Source organism: Maylandia zebra, linkage group LG7, assembly GCF_041146795.1.
Source record: "Maylandia zebra isolate NMK-2024a linkage group LG7, Mzebra_GT3a, whole genome shotgun sequence".
In the NCBI taxonomy this organism is placed as follows: Eukaryota; Metazoa; Chordata; class Actinopteri; order Cichliformes; family Cichlidae; genus Maylandia; species Maylandia zebra.
The window spans coordinates 62,279,893-62,301,512 of record NC_135173.1 but is presented as its reverse complement, the minus strand read 5'-3'; the positions used below and the strand labels follow the sequence as shown (position 1 = coordinate 62,301,512).

General features: G+C 44.3%; 1 protein-coding gene across 4 annotated transcripts in view; it reads right to left on the bottom strand.

The window, feature by feature from the left end:
• sez6l (seizure related 6 homolog (mouse)-like) overlaps positions 1-21,620 on the bottom strand; it is a 105,327-nt gene that overhangs the window by 18,132 nt on the left and 65,575 nt on the right. For all 4 annotated transcript variants that reach the window (XM_004569412.5, XM_004569415.5, XM_023154180.3 and 1 more), the window contains exons 5-9: positions 6,261-6,446; positions 5,963-6,134; positions 5,453-5,619; positions 4,757-4,951; positions 3,992-4,130 (exon numbers count right to left, since the gene is read on the bottom strand). In XM_004569412.5, coding sequence (XP_004569469.2) covers positions 3,992-4,130; positions 4,757-4,951; positions 5,453-5,619; positions 5,963-6,134; positions 6,261-6,446 — 859 coding nt within the window. The remainder of the gene's footprint in view (positions 1-3,991; positions 4,131-4,756; positions 4,952-5,452; positions 5,620-5,962; positions 6,135-6,260; positions 6,447-21,620) is intronic.

Genomic DNA, 21,620 nt, shown 5'->3' with positions numbered 1-21,620 from the left:
ACTTCAAATCTAAACCACTGGCTTAACAGCATCAGAGAGCAGGATTATTACCATTTTGGAGGATCATGTTCTCTTTTGAAACAGTTAAAAAAAAACTTGTAATCAGTGTGTTTAAATTTGTTTCTCAGTGAAGCTGACAGCATTTAATGTTTGTTAAAGTTAACTTGCTGTTACTAAATTACTTAGTTAACAGTTGCTGCACAGTTAGACTGTTAACAGATTACTTTTCTGGGTAGATGTCATGGGGCTGGATTTGGCAGAAAAGACTAGCTGTTCTTACCACTGTCCATATTTGACCTATTTTTGCAGAAAATAGAAAGTCAGAAAGTTTAAAGCTTGCTTTCTGCTTCCCTGAAGTTGACAGAATTCGGTGTGGCAGAGGGTCTATACTACGAAGCAGGATTTTGGATTTAAAATGTTTTTTCTTTATTTTCATGACTAGTTACATTGTAGATTCTTACTGAAGGCATTGAAACTTTAATGAACATATGAAACTTTGTAGTGAACAAAAAACTGTGAAATAATTCCGCCTCCCTGGGAAGTCTATGCCAGGGTGCTGGAAAAAAGAGTTCGTCCGCTAGCCGAACCTCGGATACAGGAGGAACAATGCGGTTTTCGTCCTGGTCGCGGAACACTGGACCAGCTCTTTATCCTCTCCAGGATACTTGAGGGTGCATGGGAGTTTGCCCAACCAGTCTACATGTGTTTTGTGGACTTGGAGAAGGCATTCGACCGTGTCCCTCGGGGTGTCCTGTGGGAGGTGCTGCGGGAGTATGGGGTGTCTGGCCCATTTCTACAGGCCATTTGATCCCTATACAACCGTTGCAAGAGCTTGGTTCGCATTGCGGGAATAAGTCGGACTCGTTCCCGGTGGGTGATGGGCTCCGCCAGGGCTGCCCTTTGCCACCGATTCTGTTCATAAGGGCTTTCACTTCAGTGGCCTCAGAATCTCATCTCTGATTTTTGCGGATGATGTGGTTCTGTTGGCTTCATCGGGTGAGGGCCTCCAGCTCGCACTGGAACAGTTCGCAGCCGAGTGTGAAGCAGCGGGAATGAGGATCAGCACCTCCAAATCTGAGGCCATGGTTCTCAGCCGGAAAAGGGTGGAGTGCCCACTCCGGGTCGGGGATGAGTTCCTGCCCCAAGTGGAGGAGTTCAAGTACCTCGGGGTTTTGTTAGTGAGTGATGGGAGAAGGGAGCCGGAGATCGACAGACAGATTGGTGCTGCGGCCGCAGTGATGCGGACGCTGCACTGGTCCGTCGTGGTGAAGAGGGAGCTGAGTGTAAAAGCGAAGCTCTCAATTTACCGGTCGATCTACGTCCCTACCCTCACCTATGGCCACGAGCTGTGGGTAGTGACCGAAAGAACGAGATCGCGGATACAAGCGGCAGAAATGAGCTTCCTCCGAAGGGTGGCTGGCCTCTCCCTTAGAGATAGGCTAAGGGCTCAGAGTAGAGCCGCTGCTCCTCCACATCGAAAGGAGCCAGCTGAGGTGGTTCGGGCATCTGACAAGGATGCCTCCTGGGCGCCTCCTGGGGTTGGTGTTCCAGGCATGTCCCACCGGGAGGAGGCCCCGGGGCAGACCCAGGACACGCTGGAGAGATTATATCTCTCGGCTGGCCTGGGAATGCCTTGGTGTTCCCCCGGATAAGCTGGAGGAGGTGGCTGGGGAGAGGGAGGCCTGGGCTTCTCTGCTTAGGCTGCTGCCCCCGCGACCAGGCCCCGGATAAAGCGGATGAAGATGGATGGATAATTCAAAACCTGTTTTATATTTTAGATTCTTCAAAATAGCCACCCTTTGCTTTGATTGCTGCTTTGTACACTCTTGGCATTCTCTCGATGGCCCGCATGAGGTATTCACCTGAAATCATTTTTCAAAAGTCAACAGTCTTGAAATAGTGCTGAGCACTTACTGGCCCCTTTGCCTTCACTCTGTGGTCCATCTCGTCCTAAACCATCTCGATTGGGTTTAGGTCAGGTGACTGTGGAGGCCAGGCCATCTGATGCAATCACTGTCCTTCTTGGTCAGTTAGCCCTTACACTGCCTGGAGGTGTATTTTGGGTCACTGTCTTGTTAAAATTAAATGACGTTCCAACTAAATGCAAACCAGATGGGATGGCATGTTGCTGCAGGATGCTGTGGTAGACATCCTGTTTCAGTGTGCCTTCAATTTTGAATAAATCCTTCTCCATGCTTCACAGTGGGAACCATGCACATAGAGACAATCCATTCACCTTTTCTGCACTGCACAAAGACATCACGGGTGGAACCAAAGATCTCAAATCTGGACTCATTAGACTCTTCTAATGTCCATTCTTTGTGTTTCTATGAGCACATATATCTCTTCTGCTTTTTGCTTTTCCTTAGTAGTAGTTTCTTAGCAGCTGTTTGACCAAAAAGGCTGTTTTACACAGTCTCCTCTGAACAGTTGATGTAGAGATCTGTCTGCTGCTGGAACTCCCTGTTGCATTTATCTGGGCTCTAATCTGAGGTGCTGTTAACTTGCCTTTTCTGGGGTGATGACGCAGATAAATTTATGCTCAGCAGCAGAGGTGACCTCTCTTCACCATACCGTACCTGGCTTCCCACTGTGACAATTTCCTACTGATGTATACAGCTGGACAGTTGACACCCCTTTACCTGCTGGGACAAAATGGCCCCCGGCCCTCTGTTCAAAGTGTCCGTCTGCAGAATAAAAGGTAGGGAGAAGTTAGGAGTGTAGAGCAGGGGTTCCCCACAGACAGCTTTCTTTACCTGCACCCTTTCAGGTGAGATCAGTCAAGGGTTGGTCAGGCCCGCCAAGCCTGGCATGAACTGGAGGTAGTAACCAGCCAGCCCCAAGGACCCCCTCACCCCTTTTATGGTCTTGGGACAGAAATCGACAGCTGCTGTTTCATCCATCTGTGGATGCACCTGCCTTCATCCAAAGAAAACCTCAAATACTGTACCTCCCTTTGTCCAACCACACACTTCTTCGTGTTGGCCATGAGCCCTGCCCTGGAATGTGGCTGGGAACAAGCCAAACAGAAGTGGTAAAAACCGTACAGAGTGGAGAAGGCCATTTTTTCTTTGAACTCTGCAGACAAGGGTATCTGCCAGAAGCCCTTGGTTAAACCTAGTGCTCACTCCACTGTTCATGGTCGAGGAGCTCATCGACCTGGGGCATTGGTTAGGCATCATCCTGTGACACCTCATTTACCTTTCAGTAGTCGGCACAGAACTGTACAGAGTAGTCCTGTATTGATTGTCTGTTATATGTAGCACCATGGTCTTGGAGGAACACTGTCTTGTTTCACTGTGTACTGTACCACTGCACATGTTTAAAATGACAATAAAGCCACTTGACTTGACTTGAGAACCAATTTTTCTTCTCCACAAGAAGTAATTAACTTTGATATAGAAGAAGGGAGCAATACAAGTACTTTATCTCCTGGTGAAAGATGCCTGAGTTTGTCCCCTCTGTTGTACAGATGCTCCTAACATTCCTGGGCCTGGAGAAAATTTCCCCTGTATTTAACTTGCAGCAGATGTTCGTGGAGGTCCCCATGCACACACCTAACCTCCACCCTCTCTGCCTCCAAAAAAGTTAAAGAAAAAAGTTGGGTTTGGTTGCGTCAAACTTTGGAAGAGAGCAGAACTCCAAAAGTTGATTCTGTTCATCTGGACGTAGCGTTTTGTGGGAGTAACATTTCGTCACTCATCCAAGTGACTTCTTCAGTCTCAGCTGACTGCAGGTTTCCCCATCCTTATAAACAGTACATTTGCATTATTAAGATTAAGGAACTGACCTCCCAGCCCATTGTTCCTTCAGTGGGCTGGTTTCAGTCATTATGCACATGTACTGTATGCACAAAACGCTACGTCCAGATGAACAGAATCAACTTTTGGGGATTTACTTACCTGGATGATTGAGCATGTATCAAGACGAAGAGAGCAGAAGTTGTAATGTGCATGAGTGTGTATGTATGTGTGTTGGTGTTTTTCCTCACAGTTGTACATCAAGCAGCACCCGCTTGTCCTCGCCAACATGTATCCTCCAGCTGCAGTCCTCTCCTTCTCCATACCATTCTGGCCAGTTTGGAGACAAAATTAACCCTCCTGGACCCGACAAATCACCTCCACACTGTGCTGCAGAGGATAGGTGGAGGACATATGGCAGAAGAAAATGTGAGAGTTCCTGTTTTGAGAACTAGAATTACTAAACAACTGTCTTTTCTGTCTATGTATTTTTTAGTCATATATAATTCACGTCTAGGAATGAAGACACACACACACACACACACACACACACACACACACACACACACACACACACACACACAATTAAAATTGCTTAAAATCTAAAGATTACATTTTATAAGTTTTTCATGATCTGCTCCGAGACTAAGCTCATTATTTTAATGTTTTCTTTTGTAATTAGGTTCAGTGCAGTAAGTGGTCAAAGCAGATTTTGATTCAAGAATTGAAATCATATGTGGCAGAAAACAAAGTGTGTTAGCCTGGGTTACAAGTCAAATGGATAAAAAATACCACCTCTAGTTATTGTAATAATATCCGAATAACAAATTTATTATTTTTACACCTACTCATGAATAGGTGGATAAAACAGGTCGAAATAAGGTTATGTAGTTAAGGAATTCTGTTGAATCTGACGTGAAAGGTATTTTGACAGAACCCTCAAAAATAGAACATTTATGGTCTTATCCTAATCTGTCATGAAGCCTCCTCTCTTCACTTTCTGCCTTCATTTTTACCTTTGCACAGAGGCTCAGTGTCATTCCAGTATGGATCTCTGGCACTGATGCATTCAATCACAGGGGGACCTTGCTCTAAGGAGTGGCCTGGATCACAAGTAAACTGAACCACTGTTCCAACTCCATACAGAGGGTCGGAGGTGGTGAAGTTTCCATTCTGAAGATATGGCTCGTAACAGTGGCCGCGTTCAAAAGCTGAAAGAGAAAATAGAAAGCTCTGTAAAATGAATACCAAAATGTTTATGCTTTTTTGAATGTGATTTTTCCTAACACATCGCCTCCAATTTACAATAACTAAATGTCAAATGATGTATAGTTTTTGCATTTATTATCTGTTAAACCACACATTTATAATAAATTGTATAGAGATTATTCTTTGGTTGTTTTCTTCTCTTCATTGATACTGACAAACATTTTGAAGGGTATTTTTTCCATCCTCTGGCTATTTGAGACTGCCAAAAACAACTAACATGCTGGCTAATATAATGATTAAGAACCTGCTTGCTTCCTGGCAATCTATTAAAAATCTGATTAACAGTCCATCTGCAAAAATAAACACTGGTCTTTTTACCAGTGGTCTTCTGTTTGCTTACATAATTATGCATTAATTACAAATATAATTGTTTGAACTGCTCTCCAAGAATGTAGTTCATGTTTAATTTTTGTGCCCAACTAGATCTACAGTGGCTTCTGCACCTTCATAGCGGATATTGAATCCTGTGTTGTGGTTGGGCTGATCCGTGATGAATTGGATTCTTACAGCTGGACCTTCGCTGATCACTCCTTCAAAGGGTATCTGACCCCCCCGACCTGAATCAAACAGCACCACAGAGCCAGCGTCCAGCCCACTCCACAACACCAACCTAAGGCGACACAGAGATGGTGTTAATGAATGGATTAGTGGTGTGTGATAATACAAAATTTAGTACCAATTGAATACAGTGCCAGTACTGCTGATATCAAGAACAGGTATCTGATCATTTTTATTGTTGTACATCTCTTTAAAGTAATTCCCTGTGTGTCTCTTTGTATCTTTTGTGGTAATTACTGATAATTACCAGCGGTAATTGTTTAGTTTGAGATCTTTCTGCAACTCTGTGCGGTCTTTTCTGGTTTTAGTCATTTTGCATCTGACCCTTAGGGCCTTTGGAGCTGTACCTGATATGCCTATTCAGATATTCATCCATACAATATGGTTGCTTTTACCTGTCAGTTGGTCCCAAGGCCAGTCTCTCCAGGTGGAGATGCAGCCTCTGGTCTTTGGGTGCTTCAAGGGACCAGGAGCAGGAGCGATCCAAGGTGGCATTAGGGCCATGGTGGGGAGATGGGGAGAGCACTCGTCCCACTGTAGCATTCTTCACTGTTCCCCCACAAAGAGCTGAAGAGCAGAACACTCAATTTGAATTTGTTAGTGGAGTATCTTTCACAAAAAGTGAAATGAAGTATCCTTTTTGCTACAGAATTTTAAGAAAAACTGTAAAGAAACCGTTCTATACACACTCACCCCTGCACACAGGTTCCTTATCACTCCAAACTGGCAAGGAGGCATTAAGGCAGGTAAGCACTGGTTCCCCACGCAAGTGGTAACCCATGTGGCAGTGAAAGCGCGCATTCCCTCCAGGGAGCAGGTCCAGTACAGATACATCTCCGAAATGAGGTCTCTTTGGCAGGGAGCAACTCAGCCTGAAGACTACACAAGGATAGAGGAATGTGAAGTAAGTGAGTACTATTACAATAACATTAGGTTAGTTTAGACCAGTACACAGCAAAATCTCCAGTGTTAAATTAACACTAGAGTGTCTATATGGGTCCACTCCTCTGAGTGTTAAATACAACACTGTTGAGTGTTAAATTAACACTTTTGACAGTGTTATATGTTTAAAAGTAACCTAGTCAGCTTTGAAGATTAACAATGGCTAACACTGAGCAGTGCTGATTTTGTAACGCTGGAAAATAACTCAAAATGTTAGAAATATTCCAGTGTTAGAAAATCAGCACTGCACAGTGTTAGTCTTTGTTAGCGAGTCACAGCTTGAGGGCAGCAAAAAAAATTTTGTTTTGTACCTGCGGGCCGTGGGACATCATAAGTTATTAATTGAAGACACCAGGGACTACTGTTATCCATGAAAATCTCAGTTACAATACAGCTTCCCATCGCTTGATGGGAGTTGTTTAATCAGCCTAAATAAGCAAGCAGAAGAAGACCCCGTTTGCAGTTAGCAAAAGATATGGAGAAGCTCTTAAAATGCAAAAATGAAGATGAAAGTGGCAAGCCCACCTCCCAAAAGGCAAAATGTTTGTACAAGTATAACTCTGACTTCCTGAAGTATGGGTTTGTGAATGGAGGAAACGAGGCAGACCCAATGTGTGGAGTGTGGACTAATGCTATCCAACGAAGCACTGAAGCCTTTGAAATTAAAATGCCATCTCGAAACCAAACATCCCACACTCGCAAGAAATATTAAAAGGAGCTGCTAATGCAGAAACGGTGTGTTGTGTCACTGACTGGTAACTCTAATTGTGTTTTAAAAGCTACCTCGTATCCAGACTTGTGGCACAGAGTCAAAATTCTTTCACTATAGCGGAGGAGTTGATTTTGCCTGCCGCTGTACATATGTGCCATGACATGATCAGAGAGGCTGCTGCAAAGAAGCTACTGACCCTCCTACTCTCAAACGACACTATGAGCCACCGTATCACAGACATAGACTTAGATACGGCATCAGCTTCTGGAAAGAATAAAAAGTAGTCCATTTTTCTCTTTGCAACTAGACGAGTCCACTGATGTCACGAATGGTGCATTGCTGCAGATTTTTGTTCGTTATCGCTGGGACAGCAGTTTGCATGAAGACATGCGGTTTTGTGGAGAGCTACCAGCACGAGCCATGGCTCAGGAATGTTTCCACTGCATTGACAACTATTTCACTGAGAACGACCTGGACTGGCAGAAATGTGTTGGGGTGTGCATTGATGGTGCAGCTTCAATGACTGGCAGGCATCATTAGGCAGATCTTTGATAGTGCACCAGAAGCTAAATGGACCCACTGTTTTCTCTACAGTGAAAGCCTTGCAGCAAAAAAGATGTCACCAGAGTTCCACGAGGTGATGGATGTAAGTCTAAAAACTATCGATTTCATTAAAAATAACTCCAGATGTTTTGCCAAGCTTTGTGAGGACATGGAAGCAGATCATGTCCATCTGCTGCTACCACAGTGAGGAGAGATGGCTTTCAAGAGGAAGTGTTTGTTTGAACTGAGGAATAAGGTCTCTTCTTTTCTCACGGGGAAAAAAATCTCCTCTTGCACATCATTAAGCTAAACTTGCTTATCTCTGTCACATTTTTTTCACTGCTGAACGAGTTGAACATCTCACTTGAAGAGAGAAACAGCAACATGTTTTTTGTTGCAGACAAAGTTGAAGCTTTACAAGAGGAAACAGGAAAAGAGAAGGACATGTTTCCACTTTTGTGACCCTGTCTGTCAGCACCTTTCACAACTGACAGAGATATTCGATGAATATTTCCCTGAGGATCCCAGAGAAGGACACATGTGGATTTTGGACCCATTTTCTGCGGATCCCGCTGAAAATGATGTTGCATTGCCCTCACATCTGCAGTCCCAGCTTCTGGAAGTTTCCACCGACAGCACTTTAAAGTTGGGGCAAACTGGACCTGGGCTTCTTCTGAATTGCTGTCTCAAAAGGAGTACCCATGTCTGGCACTGAGAGCTCTGAAACTCTTTCTCCCATTCACAACAACATATCTGTGTGAATCAGGATTTTCCATCGTGGCCTCAACCAAGACCATAGCCCGACTCTGAGAATGAGCCTTTCCCCCATTCCACCCAGACTGGACCTGGATTTGTGTCTCAGAGGTAGGCTCAAGTGTCTCATTAAGAGGTGAACATAAAAGGGGAGTTGCAGTTTACCAAAAAAATGTTGTGACTGTTGTTGTTCATTTGTCTCAAATATAAAGACTAACTTCTGGTTCTGCCAATGAAAAAAAGTTTACTGCTGAAGCAACTTTCATATTCACTCACAGATTATAAGGCTATATTTTCATTTGTAGTTTATTTAAATTTTATAAGCTTATTCATTTATTATTTAGAAAATATTTTGAGTATATTTATTTTATCACCACATTATTTATCCAATTTTTCCCTTTTTTCTTGTCTCTTTTGCTGTAGTAAAATTGAATTATTAATCATTTTTGTGTTATTAAGCCTGACTTGAGCCTTTCAATTTCTACTTGCAGTTTGATTTGTTCCATGAATAGTTAACCTTTTTGGCATTTTGTTGTATCTGCAGGTTCAGATTTGATTTAGTTATTAAATATAAATCAAACAAAAAGAAACTTTAATCTTTTCAATACATTGTTAATATCTGAATGGGCCCTGGGTTTTTTTTGTAGCGGAAAAGTTGGGCCCAGAGGTAAAAAAGGTTAAGAACCCCTGGACTACACTATGCAATCACTTAAACACTGGAATCCAAAGTATAATCAAATAAACATAATATAGATATATAAATAATATATAAATATCTTATTTGAATTATTAATGGAGAAAAAGCAAGAAACAGAGACTGGTGGGTGAGCTCCAATCACTCCTATCAGCAGAGAGAGAGCAGGTCACTGTGCTGTAAAATCATTTAAATATCTCAATAAAACACCACCTCTGCTTTCAAGGAGAAAATAAAACAAGCAGGAGTTTTCAGTTCTGACATCGTCTGCTTTAAAAAAAAATTTTTTTTACTTTCAACAGAGAATGTAATTTGCAGCATTTCGTGACTTAATCCTCAATTCAATCCATTACTCGCATACTGGGTTGCCATAAAGAGTACATTAATACCATGAAAACACATTCATTAATCACAGGCAATCTATTTCTTAACAATTTTAATGACAGATGTATTTTTCCTTTCCTATTTTTATTCCCACTGACACTCCTCTTGTGAATATCTAAACAACAACAGGAGTTATGCAGGTTCACTATGACCACATCACCACAGTAAAACGCCATGCCAGTGTTACAAGATAAAAATTCAGGAAAGTTTTGCCGTAGTTCAGAGGCTCCTCAGCAGAGGATGATTTAAAGATGTGCACGTCAGGTCATCTACTGATTGGAAGGTTAGTGGTTCAATTCCTGGCTCCCCTAGTCTGCATGCCAAGTATCCTTGGGCAAGATACTAACCCCAAGTTGCTCTCTGATGCAGCCACCAGAGTGTGAATGTTAACTAGGAAGCAGTGAAAAGCATAGAACAAAGTGCTTGTGTGAATAGTCACGTGTGGCATGCTGTATAAAGCGCTTTGAGTGCTCTGGGGGAGTAGAAAAGTGTTATATAAGAATCTATTTAAATATATGTTTTTCAGTCAATTTAAAATCAAACCTAATACTATGCCAGCTTTTAGTATTTTCATGACATGAATGCCCAAAAAATTTAAAAGCCATCCAAACACCTCCAGAGTTTCAAGGCTGCGAGCAAAAGCAGCCAGAAAAACCCCAGCTGCAAATCAGTGTGGTTATTATAGTAAACCCTGCAATCTTTTCTTTGCATATATTTTACTTTAGAAATTGATTGATTGTGACCAACACAAATATTACCAGATGTAGAATTTTGTTGAAGCACACTCACTGATCACTACTGTCTTTTACAGTCTCATTATTTTTCTTTCCTTGTTTGTGAGAGGATTTCTTCAAAACATCTGCTGATTACAATTACTGACAGTCCGGTATAATAACTAGCTTTGTTTGGAACTGTGCATGGCTCTTCTGGATCATTGTTTCACAGAAGAGCATTATCAAGATGTGGTGATAGCCAAATTGGCCAGAAGATATCACTGTGGAGATGGATGTTAGATTGTTTCGAAGCCTTGAAAAGAAAACATTGCTAGAGAGGAAACAATGACGACATTAAAGAGAACACAGGGAGACACAGATAAGATATACACAGGAGATTAGGGTTGCTTAGAAACACTTCGGTGACACAGCTGAACACAGTCTGACTGAGGAGACAGTGGAAGCAAAATCAAACATAATACACATAACACAGGAGCCTATCAAAATAAAACGCTTGACACTTGTACTGGGGAGAAACAGACATAGAGACATGACAGACAAGGAAGACAAAGGAGATAGGAGATGAACATAGGAACGTGAAGGGAGAAAACACAGGGACAGGACTACAAGCACAGACAGCCATGAAGACGGAACACAGAGAGAAAAGACAGGCATGGGAGTGAACAAACGTAACAAAGCAAGAACCAGAAACTAGGACAAGGAAGCTCAGATGCACTAGAAAATACAAAACGTAAGACTAATGAATACAGAGAACAAATCCAGTACACAGAAAACAAAACCAGTATATGAAAATCTCTTAAATTCAAAAGACACAGCAAGCAAACTCGTTGACTAGCTTAAGTGAACATTACTGTTTGCTAAAGGTACGCAGCCCATGGCCACAGTATTTTTTCAGCCTCTCATACATCCCAGACTGATAACATCTCAATTTTTACCAGGAAAAAGTAAAACGAATAAAATTAAATAAATATTTTCTTCATACATGCTGTCCTACATGGCTACTATCATGGTTGCTAGGCTACAGAAGCAGCGCTACAGACTCCACCATCCAATTTACCAGGTCCTCACTTCCAGTCATCGCAGCCTTCGACGGTCAATGCAATCCCATCAAATCAGCTGACCTCAATGCCAGCTTGAATCAGCATATGATCGGCTGATATCCTTCTAAACATCACATTGTCAAATCTCATACAAGAAGTGCCATTTAGGTGCCTTTATGCTCCTCCCAGTAGCTGCACATCTACAAAATACTTTGAAACCCACCTGACCCACAGCTCCTCCTTTTATGATGTTTCTGACTTCATCTGAACCAATCTGTTGTCACTTGTTCTATGCTGGGGTCTTGCTGGTGGTTTCCACCTCTAGCTTTCAATGAATGAACCTTAAAGATTAGGAAGGTCACAGAAGCCGGCAGTCTATGCCATAGAGAACATAGAGAAAGGGGCCCGTCAGCTTGAACAGTGGGAGGGATCGCTGAAGTCCCAGTGGTAGAGTATAGTCCACTTCAAGGTGACCAGCCACTAATACACTACATGTAGACTGGGAGTCCCGCCTGAAGGCCCACCACCCAGAGGAGGCACCCTAGGGATCAGGTGTATTATGTTTCTTGTGGCATATTATGGTGATCCAGGGTACGGGCCCTGGCAGTCAAATCCCCGGCTACTGAGGCTGACTTATTAGGATATAGACATCGCCTCTGGTGTGGAAGGAGCCTGAGGTAGTGTGTGAGGTTGAAAGACACTGACTTGATAACTGGGGGAATAAACAGCTGTTCTCTATAATTGAGGGACTGGTGAAAACATTTAAAACAATTTCTAGATATTTGTTTCCTGTATTTGCAGAGGTATCTCCAACATATACTACAAAACAGCTGCATACAGGGAACCACTCACTGATGTTCTGCAGGACACGACCTAACGGGTAAAGGCAGAAAAATAAATGGAACCATGGACAACTTTAATAATGCAGCTTATTTAAATAAAAGGTTTGAAGAACTAAGAAAAGTTATATATTCATAACGTGTGTAAAGTATTTTATAAGGATGTCATGTTTCTGTATCATTTCTTTCCTGTTAGACTCACTTAACCTAACATCAGCCCGTTTAGTCCTCTGATATCTTCAACATGTTAAGTAAATTATACTGCACAGTTTTCTCATTCAATAAAGGAATATTTACTGCATCAGTAAAATTTTTCCATTTTATCGGAAACATCCATCCATCCATTCGCTTCCGCTTATCCTTTTCAGGGTCGCGGAGCAGACCACAGCTGGGATAGGCTCCAGCGCCCCGCTGGAGCCTATCCCAGCTGTCATAGGGCGAAAGGCGGGGTACACCCTGGACAGGTCGCCAGTCTGTCGCAGGGCTAACACACAGGGACAGACAATCATTCACACTCACATTCACACCTAGTGGCAATTTGGATTATCCAATTAACCTATCCCCACAAGCTGCATGTCTTTGGACGGTGGGAGGAAGCCGGAGTACCCGGAGAGAACCCACGCAAACACGGGGAGAACATGCAAACTCCACACAGAAAGACCCCGGCCTGATGGTGGAATTGAACTCAGGACCTTCTTGCTGTGAGGCAACAGTGCTAACCACCGTGCCACCGTGTTGGTGGAAAGCATATATAGTAAAATATCAACTATGTAAATCCTGCTACGTTTGTGCCATCAAAATGAAATGAGATTAGTCTCATGAGCTACAGTAGCAAACTAGCTAGCAAAACTTAGCATCATTGTTGGCTAAAGGGACTCATGGCTGTGGTGTTTTCACAAATACATTGCACCCAAATGAAACAACGCATTTTTCTCTGATAAAAGTTAAATAACATTAAATACAAATTTTCTGTATTTCTGTCAAACATGCTGTCAAATCATAGCCGTAGCCGCTCATGGTGTGATTGCTAGGCAACAGAAACCGCATGTCGTAGGCTAGACCTTCCAATGTAGGCCAGTCTATAGGCCTATGGTCTGTAGTCCAATCCTTTGAAGGATGCAGCCATCATGTTCTCTGTATTTGTTGTTTAGTTATGTCCATGTCTCATCTCTAGTTCCCTATCACCATGTCAAGTCCATGTGTCTTAGTCTGCCTATTTCCTATTTTATTTTGACAGTCTTGTGGTCCATGTTCAGTGTGTTTAGTTTCACTTCCCCTGTGGCGTCATGTCATTGAACAAAGTGCACTTTAACATTGAAACATTGCCCCCATTAAAAAAAATAAATAAAATAAAAAAAATTTCTGAGGCTTGAATTCTGAAAGACATCCTTCCCAGTCTCTATAGTTAGTTTTAAATAAACATAACACACTTGTCGGTCTTCTTTAAGATACCAGCTGGCTAGCACCTCACGTAATACATGGGCTATATTTTCACTAGTGTGAAAATACAGTCTCTAGACTGAAGACTTTCAGTTCAAAGTCTTCGGTGAGGAAGTGCAATGTGAAACTCATATATGGTTCCGTTGTACGACTTGACCATAGGTCTGTAGTGCTTGCGTAGTTTTCAGCTTGGCTCAGTTCAAACATGACGGTCTTGCGCCATGTTTCGTACATTTGTAGAATGGCGACATGGGAAAAGTAGTTTCGTGAGGGGATCTCCGGTCTGTCATGGTCCTGGGCCATGTGGGCCCAGTATTCTCAGTTCCTTGTATTTTTGTATTTCGTTCCTTATTTAGGTCATGTTTCCTGAGTTGTCCTGTTATGTTGTTCCTTATTTGACTTCCCCTTGTGACTCTTATCCCCTGTGTGCCCCTCTATGTATCTGTGAGCCCTCATCTCCCCTCGTGTTTCATTTCCATGTTTCCCCAGCCCACTATGCCCGTGCTCTCTCTCTCCTCCTGTTTGCACCTCTGTGTACTTCCTGTTTTACTTTGACAGTCTCCCGTCAGTGTTGTTTACTCCTGCCATGTCTTGTTATGTTTATCTGTGTCAGCTGTGTTCCCATGTGTGGCCACTTCCCCTGATCATCCCTCTTGTGTATTTAGTCTCTGTGTTTCATGTAGTCTGTGTCGCGTCATCTGTGTTTCCACCCTCTATGTTTCCATGCCCGGTCTATTGCATTCTTAGTCATAGCTTTACCTTAGTTATTCCCAGTTTAGGTTTCTGTTTAGCCACGCTATCCCTGCTGTATTTGTATACCTTGTCATCAGCCACAATAAAAGGCTCGCTTTTGTTTAAAGTTCACTCCCGTCTGCTCACCTGTGTTCGCACCTGGGTCCACCATACACACCACCGCACGGTCTGTCACAGCGGACCGTGACAGTACGACGCGACCATGCCGGACCCAGCGACACAAAGACTGGAGATTGTCCGGACAGTGGAGTCGCTATGCGACAAGTGGCTGCACTGTTCCAGTGAGGAGGAACGGGAGGAGTTCGCCCGCCAGGTAGTGGTGTGCGTGTCTGTGTTCCCCTGGTTATGGGAGACGCTGCACCCCCTCGTCAGCGACCTTCTCGTCTCCGCTCTCCGACTCCGTCCGCAGCAGCAGCGGCCCGGTGGGCGTGCACCTTCACCAGAGCCGTGCCATCGCGCCGTTGCCCCGCCGCCTCATGAGCCAGTGGCGGTCAGAGTCGGAACGGTGAGGCTCACCACGGACACACCATTGGCTCACACTTCATCAGCTTCCGCATCTTCGCCACCGCCTGCCTGCACGGAGATGCCCGAGGCTGTTGACTTCGGTGAGGAGGAGCGGCAGCAGGTGTTGCGAGCGTATCGGGAGGATGAGCTACGCTGGAAGCCCTGGCTTATCTCCGAGGAGGAGCTTCCGACAGCCGCCCCGCCTCGGACCGGCCGCCCGTCCTCGCTGCCTCGATCGGACTACTCTTCTCCCGCTTCCTTTCTGGCGCGGATGTGGTCGGAAGACGAGGAGCCAGTCGCCACAGAAAACCAAGTTCCATCCGCGTCCACTTCAAGACGGAAGCGGCGTTCACGTCGCCGTTGCTCATCGCTACGGCATGTCTCGCCCTCCACTGAGCGACACGAGGAGGCTGTGGAGGTAATGGATTTCGACCTCGAGGAGCGGCAGAGCGCCGCATGCGCGCAACTGGAGGAGGAGCTACGGGGGAAGCCAGGGCTCGCTCCTCACTACGGTGAGATTTTCCGCGGGACACGCCTGGCCTTTGGGGGCCCCCGGAGTTGCCAGGAGCTCCCGCCTGACGCTCCGCCAACACTCGCCTCCTCAGCCTCTGCGTCACCGCAGGAGGCTCCACTTTCCACGTTAACGGGGCCCACGGCCAAGAAAAAACGGCGTTCGCGTCGTCACCGCATCACCCGATGCTCGGAGGTGAGTGAACCTGTTCTGTCAAGCCAAGTTTCCTCTGAGCGGGCGGCATGTGAAGTAACTACAGACTTAGCCGGTGATATGGCTAGCAATGAGCTATTCACCAAGCCACAGGCTAGGGACAGTCCTTCTCAGCCGATCATGACTGCTTCACTCAATCCTGCAGGGACCACAAAATCTACACATAGACTGAAAGAGACTTCCACTGATTCTCAGGGTAATAGTGTGAGTAGTGGGGTGAAGGTGTTTCCTTTTGTGTCTTTTACCATGTCTGAGGTTCCATCCAAGTCTGAGCTATCTGTTTCTGAGCCTGACCTCAAGAACTGTGTTTTCTCACCTCCGGGGCCCTCTGAAGCCACAGTAAGCAAGGATATTGCAGAGTTGGCAAATCATGGATTAAAGTGTAACATGACTAGTGATCCTGTTTTCCCTGCTACTCTTATGTTTAATGAACTGAAAACGGTGAACGCCGATCATGAACTCACTCTAACCTGTCAAGATGAAAACATAAATGCTGATCATGGTAACCTGGACTGTGTAACGTCACAATATGAATTCTGTCTTCCTGAAGGTCATACACAGGGTGATTCTGGACTGTTTTGCTCCAGCACCAGTACCTCCACTCAGGAGATGGAGGCTGAGATCAGGGTTAATGTGACACCGTTTTCTCCTGTCTCTGTGAACTCATCACTGGATAAGATTTTAGCCTCGAACAATGTTGTAACCACTCACTCTCAGCCTGAAGTGTCACCTGCTTCAGTTAATGGTTTACGTACCGTTTTGCCTGTATCTGTCTCTCCACTCAATATAGTCATCACTCTGACGCCACAGATCACTGCGGGTGCAGGTTCCAACAAACACATCCATCCAACACACCACAGTCATGCTACCACGGTGACATTGGTTAGGTCCATACCTGTGTATTTACTGTTTTTTCAGGAGTTAGCTCCTGATGATCTAAGCCTTGTTTTTGTGGATCGAGTGGCAATTCTTGTTTTCCGTATGGTTGAACCAGCTCCTCTGAGCCGCACACTACCATCGGTTAAGTCCAACCAGCTTATGTTGGCCTCTCCTAGGATTACTGAGACTGGGCCAGTAACCTGCGAGCCACCTTGGACTGATGCAGACTCTGGGAACCTAATGATTGCTGGCTCTGAACTGGTGGTCCCTACCACTGTTCACTTCACGGTTTTTCATGCCAAGATGTTAAGCCCTATAGACTGTTTTCTACCTGTTTTCTCTCTCTCTGGGTTTGTGCCTCAGCAGCCTGTGTTTCCTCAGCTCCTAGTCCAGCCAGGGGCCTACATAACTGTTTGTCCTGCATCTGCTGTTGGACTCCCAGGTGTGCCTATCCGGCACCCTGCGGCGACACCACCGCTTCACGTCACGTTAGCTGGAGGGTCCGAGGGGCCCGTCCAGCCACCCGTCTCCGCTGGAGGGTCCGAGGGGCCCGTTCAGCCACCCGTCTCCGCTGGGGGGTCCGAGGGGCCCGTTCAGCCACCCGTCTCCGCTGGGGGGTCCGAGGGGCCCGTTCAGCCTCCTGTCTCCGCTGGAGGGTCCGAGGGGCCCGTTCAGCCTCCTGTCTCCGCTGGAGGGTCCGACGGGCCCGTTCAGCCTCCTGTCTCCGCTGGAGGGTCCGAGGGGCCCGTTCAGCCTCATGCCTCGTCAGCTGGAGGGCCCGAGGAGCCTGTCCAGCCGCCACCTGCGGCCGCCTCGTCGTCGCCTGGTCCTGCTTCAGCCTGTGCTTCGTCTGGTCCAGCTTCATCCGAGTCTTCGTCCTCGCCTGGTCCAGCCTCCGCCTGTGCTTCTGCTACGCCTGGTCCAGCCTCCGCCTGTGCTTCTGCTACGCCTGGTCCAGCCTGTGCTTCTGCTGCGCCTGGTCCGGCCGGTGCTTCTGCTACGCCTGGTCCGGCCTGTGCTTCTGCTACGCCTGGGCCAGCCTCCGCTTCAGCGTCGCCTGGGCCAGCCTCTGCTTCAGCGTCGCCTGGTCCTGTGCCCTCCAAGCCTCGGCCGGTACGCCTGACACTTGGGAGCCGCCGCTGCCTTCCGCGCGGCCGGCCCCCTGAACTGCTCCGTCTCCTTCGTCGCCGCCGCTGCCTTCCGCGCGGTCGGCCCCCTGAACTGCTCCGTCGTCTCCTTCGCCGCCGCCGCTGCCTTCCGCACGGCCGGCCTCCGGACCGGCTCTGTCACCTGTGCCACCCGCCTGGTCGGCCCCCCGACCGTGTGACCCGTGAACTCTTGTGCCTGTGGGCTCTGGGTCGGCCCCCTGAACTGTATTTGGACTGTGGTCATGTGCTCCTGTGTTTTCTGTTTTTGTTTTGTTTCTCGCGTTTGGGCTGTCGGGAGCCAGCCCTTTAGGGGGGGGGGTGATGTCATGGTCCTGGGCCATGTGGGCCCAGTATTCTCAGTTCCTTGTATTTTTGTATTTCGTTCCTTATTTAGGTCATGTTTCCTGAGTTGTCCTGTTATGTTGTTCCTTATTTGACTTCCCCTTGTGACTCTTATCCCCTGTGTGCCCCTCTATGTATCTGTGAGCCCTCATCTCCCCTCGTGTTTCATTTCCATGTTTCCCCAGCCCACTATGCCCGTGCTCTCTCTCTCCTCCTGTTTGCACCTCTGTGTACTTCCTGTTTTACTTTGACAGTCTCCCGTCAGTGTTGTTTACTCCTGCCATGTCTTGTTATGTTTATCTGTGTCAGCTGTGTTCCCATGTGTGGCCACTTCCCCTGATCATCCCTCTTGTGTATTTAGTCTCTGTGTTTCATGTAGTCTGTGTCGCGTCGTCTGTGTTTCCACCCTCTATGTTTCCATGCCCGGTCTATTGCATTCTTAGTCATAGCTTTACCTTAGTTATTCCCAGTTTAGGTTTCTGTTTAGCCACGCTATCCCTGCTGTATTTGTATACCTTGTCATCAGCCACAATAAAAGGCTCGCTTTTGTTTAAAGTTCACTCCCGTCTGCTCACCTGTGTTCGCACCTGGGTCCACCATACACACCACCGCACGGTCTGTCACAGCGGACCGTGACACGGTCCACTTTATGTATCAAACTGGTGAAGCCCTCTCTGCTAACCGTATTTACAGGCATCATGTCTTTAGCCAAAAAATGTGTAATGGCCTCTGTTATTTCCTTGTACCGCTTCGACGTTTTCTCATAAGCAGTTCCACTTCAAAAACTCTGATACAGAGACAGCTATTGGACTGCTGTGCTCTTTGTCTTAACATTAGAAACCTTTGTTTGGCTAGCCCTATCTTTCTGAAAGTCTTCAAACAGTTCTCTGTGGTTGTATTGAAGATGATGGTGGAGATTAGTCGTGTTTCCTCTGGTGGTTGCCACGAGTGTTCGGCAAGTTTTGCAGAGTACCTGTGTTTGGAGAACGTCGTCTTTATCAAATCCAAAGTACCTCCAAACAAGCGAGGTACTATTTTTTTTTTTTTTTTAGCCACAAGTTCATAGTAGCATTCTCGTCATGCGTCTCGCTCTCAACTCTGACTCGTTGCTGCAGCGTTGTTCGCTCACCACCTACGTAGGAGGCGGGCCTCTAATCCATTTGATTGGTTAATGCCGTGAAGGGCTCTATTCGACTGGTCAAACGTGTAAAGGGGTTTCTTTGATTGGTAAATTCTTTAAAGCGCGTGTGTAAACATTTTAAGGTACCCAATTATCGCAGTTTACACCATCTTTTGCGATGGGCCCATCGCACAGGCTGATATCGTGATGACAATAAATTTTAGGTCAGATCTTGTTCTAATGGTCTTGCCTTAATCATTCATAACTCTGGTTTTGCGCATTATAGTAACATGACTGTCTAACTGATACTTGAAAACTATTACTGAACATCACTAACAGTTGCTATTGCAGTCTTGCTGAGAGAAAATTTAATGTTTAAAGAATCAAAAGGTACACTGTATGATTACTTTGCATATGACTATTTCCACAGGCACTATTCACTTCAAGGATTTTCATGTTTGATTGATTGAATCTTTATTTTGAACATGTTGAAAAAGTATAAAAAAAAAAAAAAAAAAAAATAGAATTAAAAGAGACAAATGAACAAAGCAAACAAAAGGAAAACAAGCAACCACAACTCCAAATAACGTCCATGTTCAAAAAGGAGCAGGAAGAAGCATAAGCTTATTTAATCCCACCCCTTTTCCACTATCTAGTATCAATAGACTACAGAAATACCTCCTTGTAATTACATTATATGTTATGTGTAATTTTTTTTTTTTTTTTTTTTAATATATACACATATATGTTTCTATCTATCCATACCTACGTATATACACACATACGCACATATACACATTTTCAATAACCCCATTAACACCTGAAGGATACACAACCTACAATTTTATATATATTTAATATATATACATATATATATATATATATATATATATATATATATATATATATATATACATACACACATACATACACACACATACACATATACATACATATACATATACACATACATATATATACATACATACATACATACATATACACATACATATATACCCATACCAACAAACCCGTGCATGCGCACACACATGAAAATATTAGACAAGAACACCCTATCAAATCTCTACCTTTTCCCTGTACCCTGTAAAAACCATATCCTTAAACCGCTTTTTAAACTGCGCCATGCTTGGACATTGCTTCATATCTTTACTTAGTCTGTTCCACAGCTTCACTCCACACACAGAGATGCAAAAACTTTTTAATGTTGTACGGATACGAGGATGTTTTAAATTTAATTCCCCCCTCAAATTGTATCCCCGTTCCCTTTTAGAAAACATTTTTAGAATATTGTCAGGAAGCAGGTTATTTATTGCTTTATATATAATTTGTGCTGTGAGAAAATGAACCAGATCTGTGAATTTTAGAATTTTTGATTTTAAGAATAGTGGATTTGTATGATCTCTGTAACCAGTTTTATGGATTATCCTTATGGCCCTTTTTTGTAATATAAAGACTGATGATAGCGAACATTTGTAAGTATTGCCCCAAACCTCTGCACAGTAATTCAAATACGGTGCAATCAGGGAACAATAGAGAATGTGGAGTGATTTGTGGTCCAGAATGTGTTTTACTTTACTCAAGATTGAGACACTTCTTGAAATTTTGTTATGTATATGATTTATATGAGACTTCCAGTTTAATTTATCATCTATAATCACACCAAGAAACTTATGTGCAAGTACTCTTTCAATTTCCACACCATCTACATGAATCTGCACTTGTGCATTTCTAAGGGAATTCCCAAATAAGATAATTTTAGTTTTACTTAGATTTAGCGATAGTTTGTTCCTGTTAAACCATTTTTTAATTTTGCACATTTCTGAAGTAATTGTATCCAGCAGCTCCTTTAGATTCCCCCCAGAACAAAAAATATTTGTGTCATCTGCAAATAATACTAATTTTAATATATCAGATGCCTTACAAATATCATTTATATAAATAATAAATAATTTTGGACCCAGTACAGAGCCTTGTGGAACACCACAAGCAATGTCCAAGCATGATGAGGAATGGACACCCAGCTTCACAAATTGTTTCCGGTCACTTAAATAATTTTTCACCCATTGCAGTACAACCCCCCTAATCCCATACCGTTCCAGTTTATTAATTAATATGTCATGATTGATTGTGTCGAATGCTTTCTTGAGATCCAGAAATACTCCAGCTGTATACTGTTTCTGATCTATAGCATTCGTAATCTCCTCAATTGATTCGATTAATGCCAGAGATGTTGATCTTTTTGATCTGAATCCATATTGACTGTCAGAGAGTAATTTATATTTATCTAAGAATTTGTCTAATCGTTTATTAAACAGGTTTTCTAGGATTTTGGAGAATTGTGGTAGTAAAGAAACAGGCCTGTAATTTGTGAAGTGGCGTCTATCCCCGGTTTTATACAGCGGCACAACTTTAGCTATTTTCATTTTGTTTGGCACTTTTCCCGTCTGAAATGATAAGTTGCAAATATATGTTAGAGGTCCT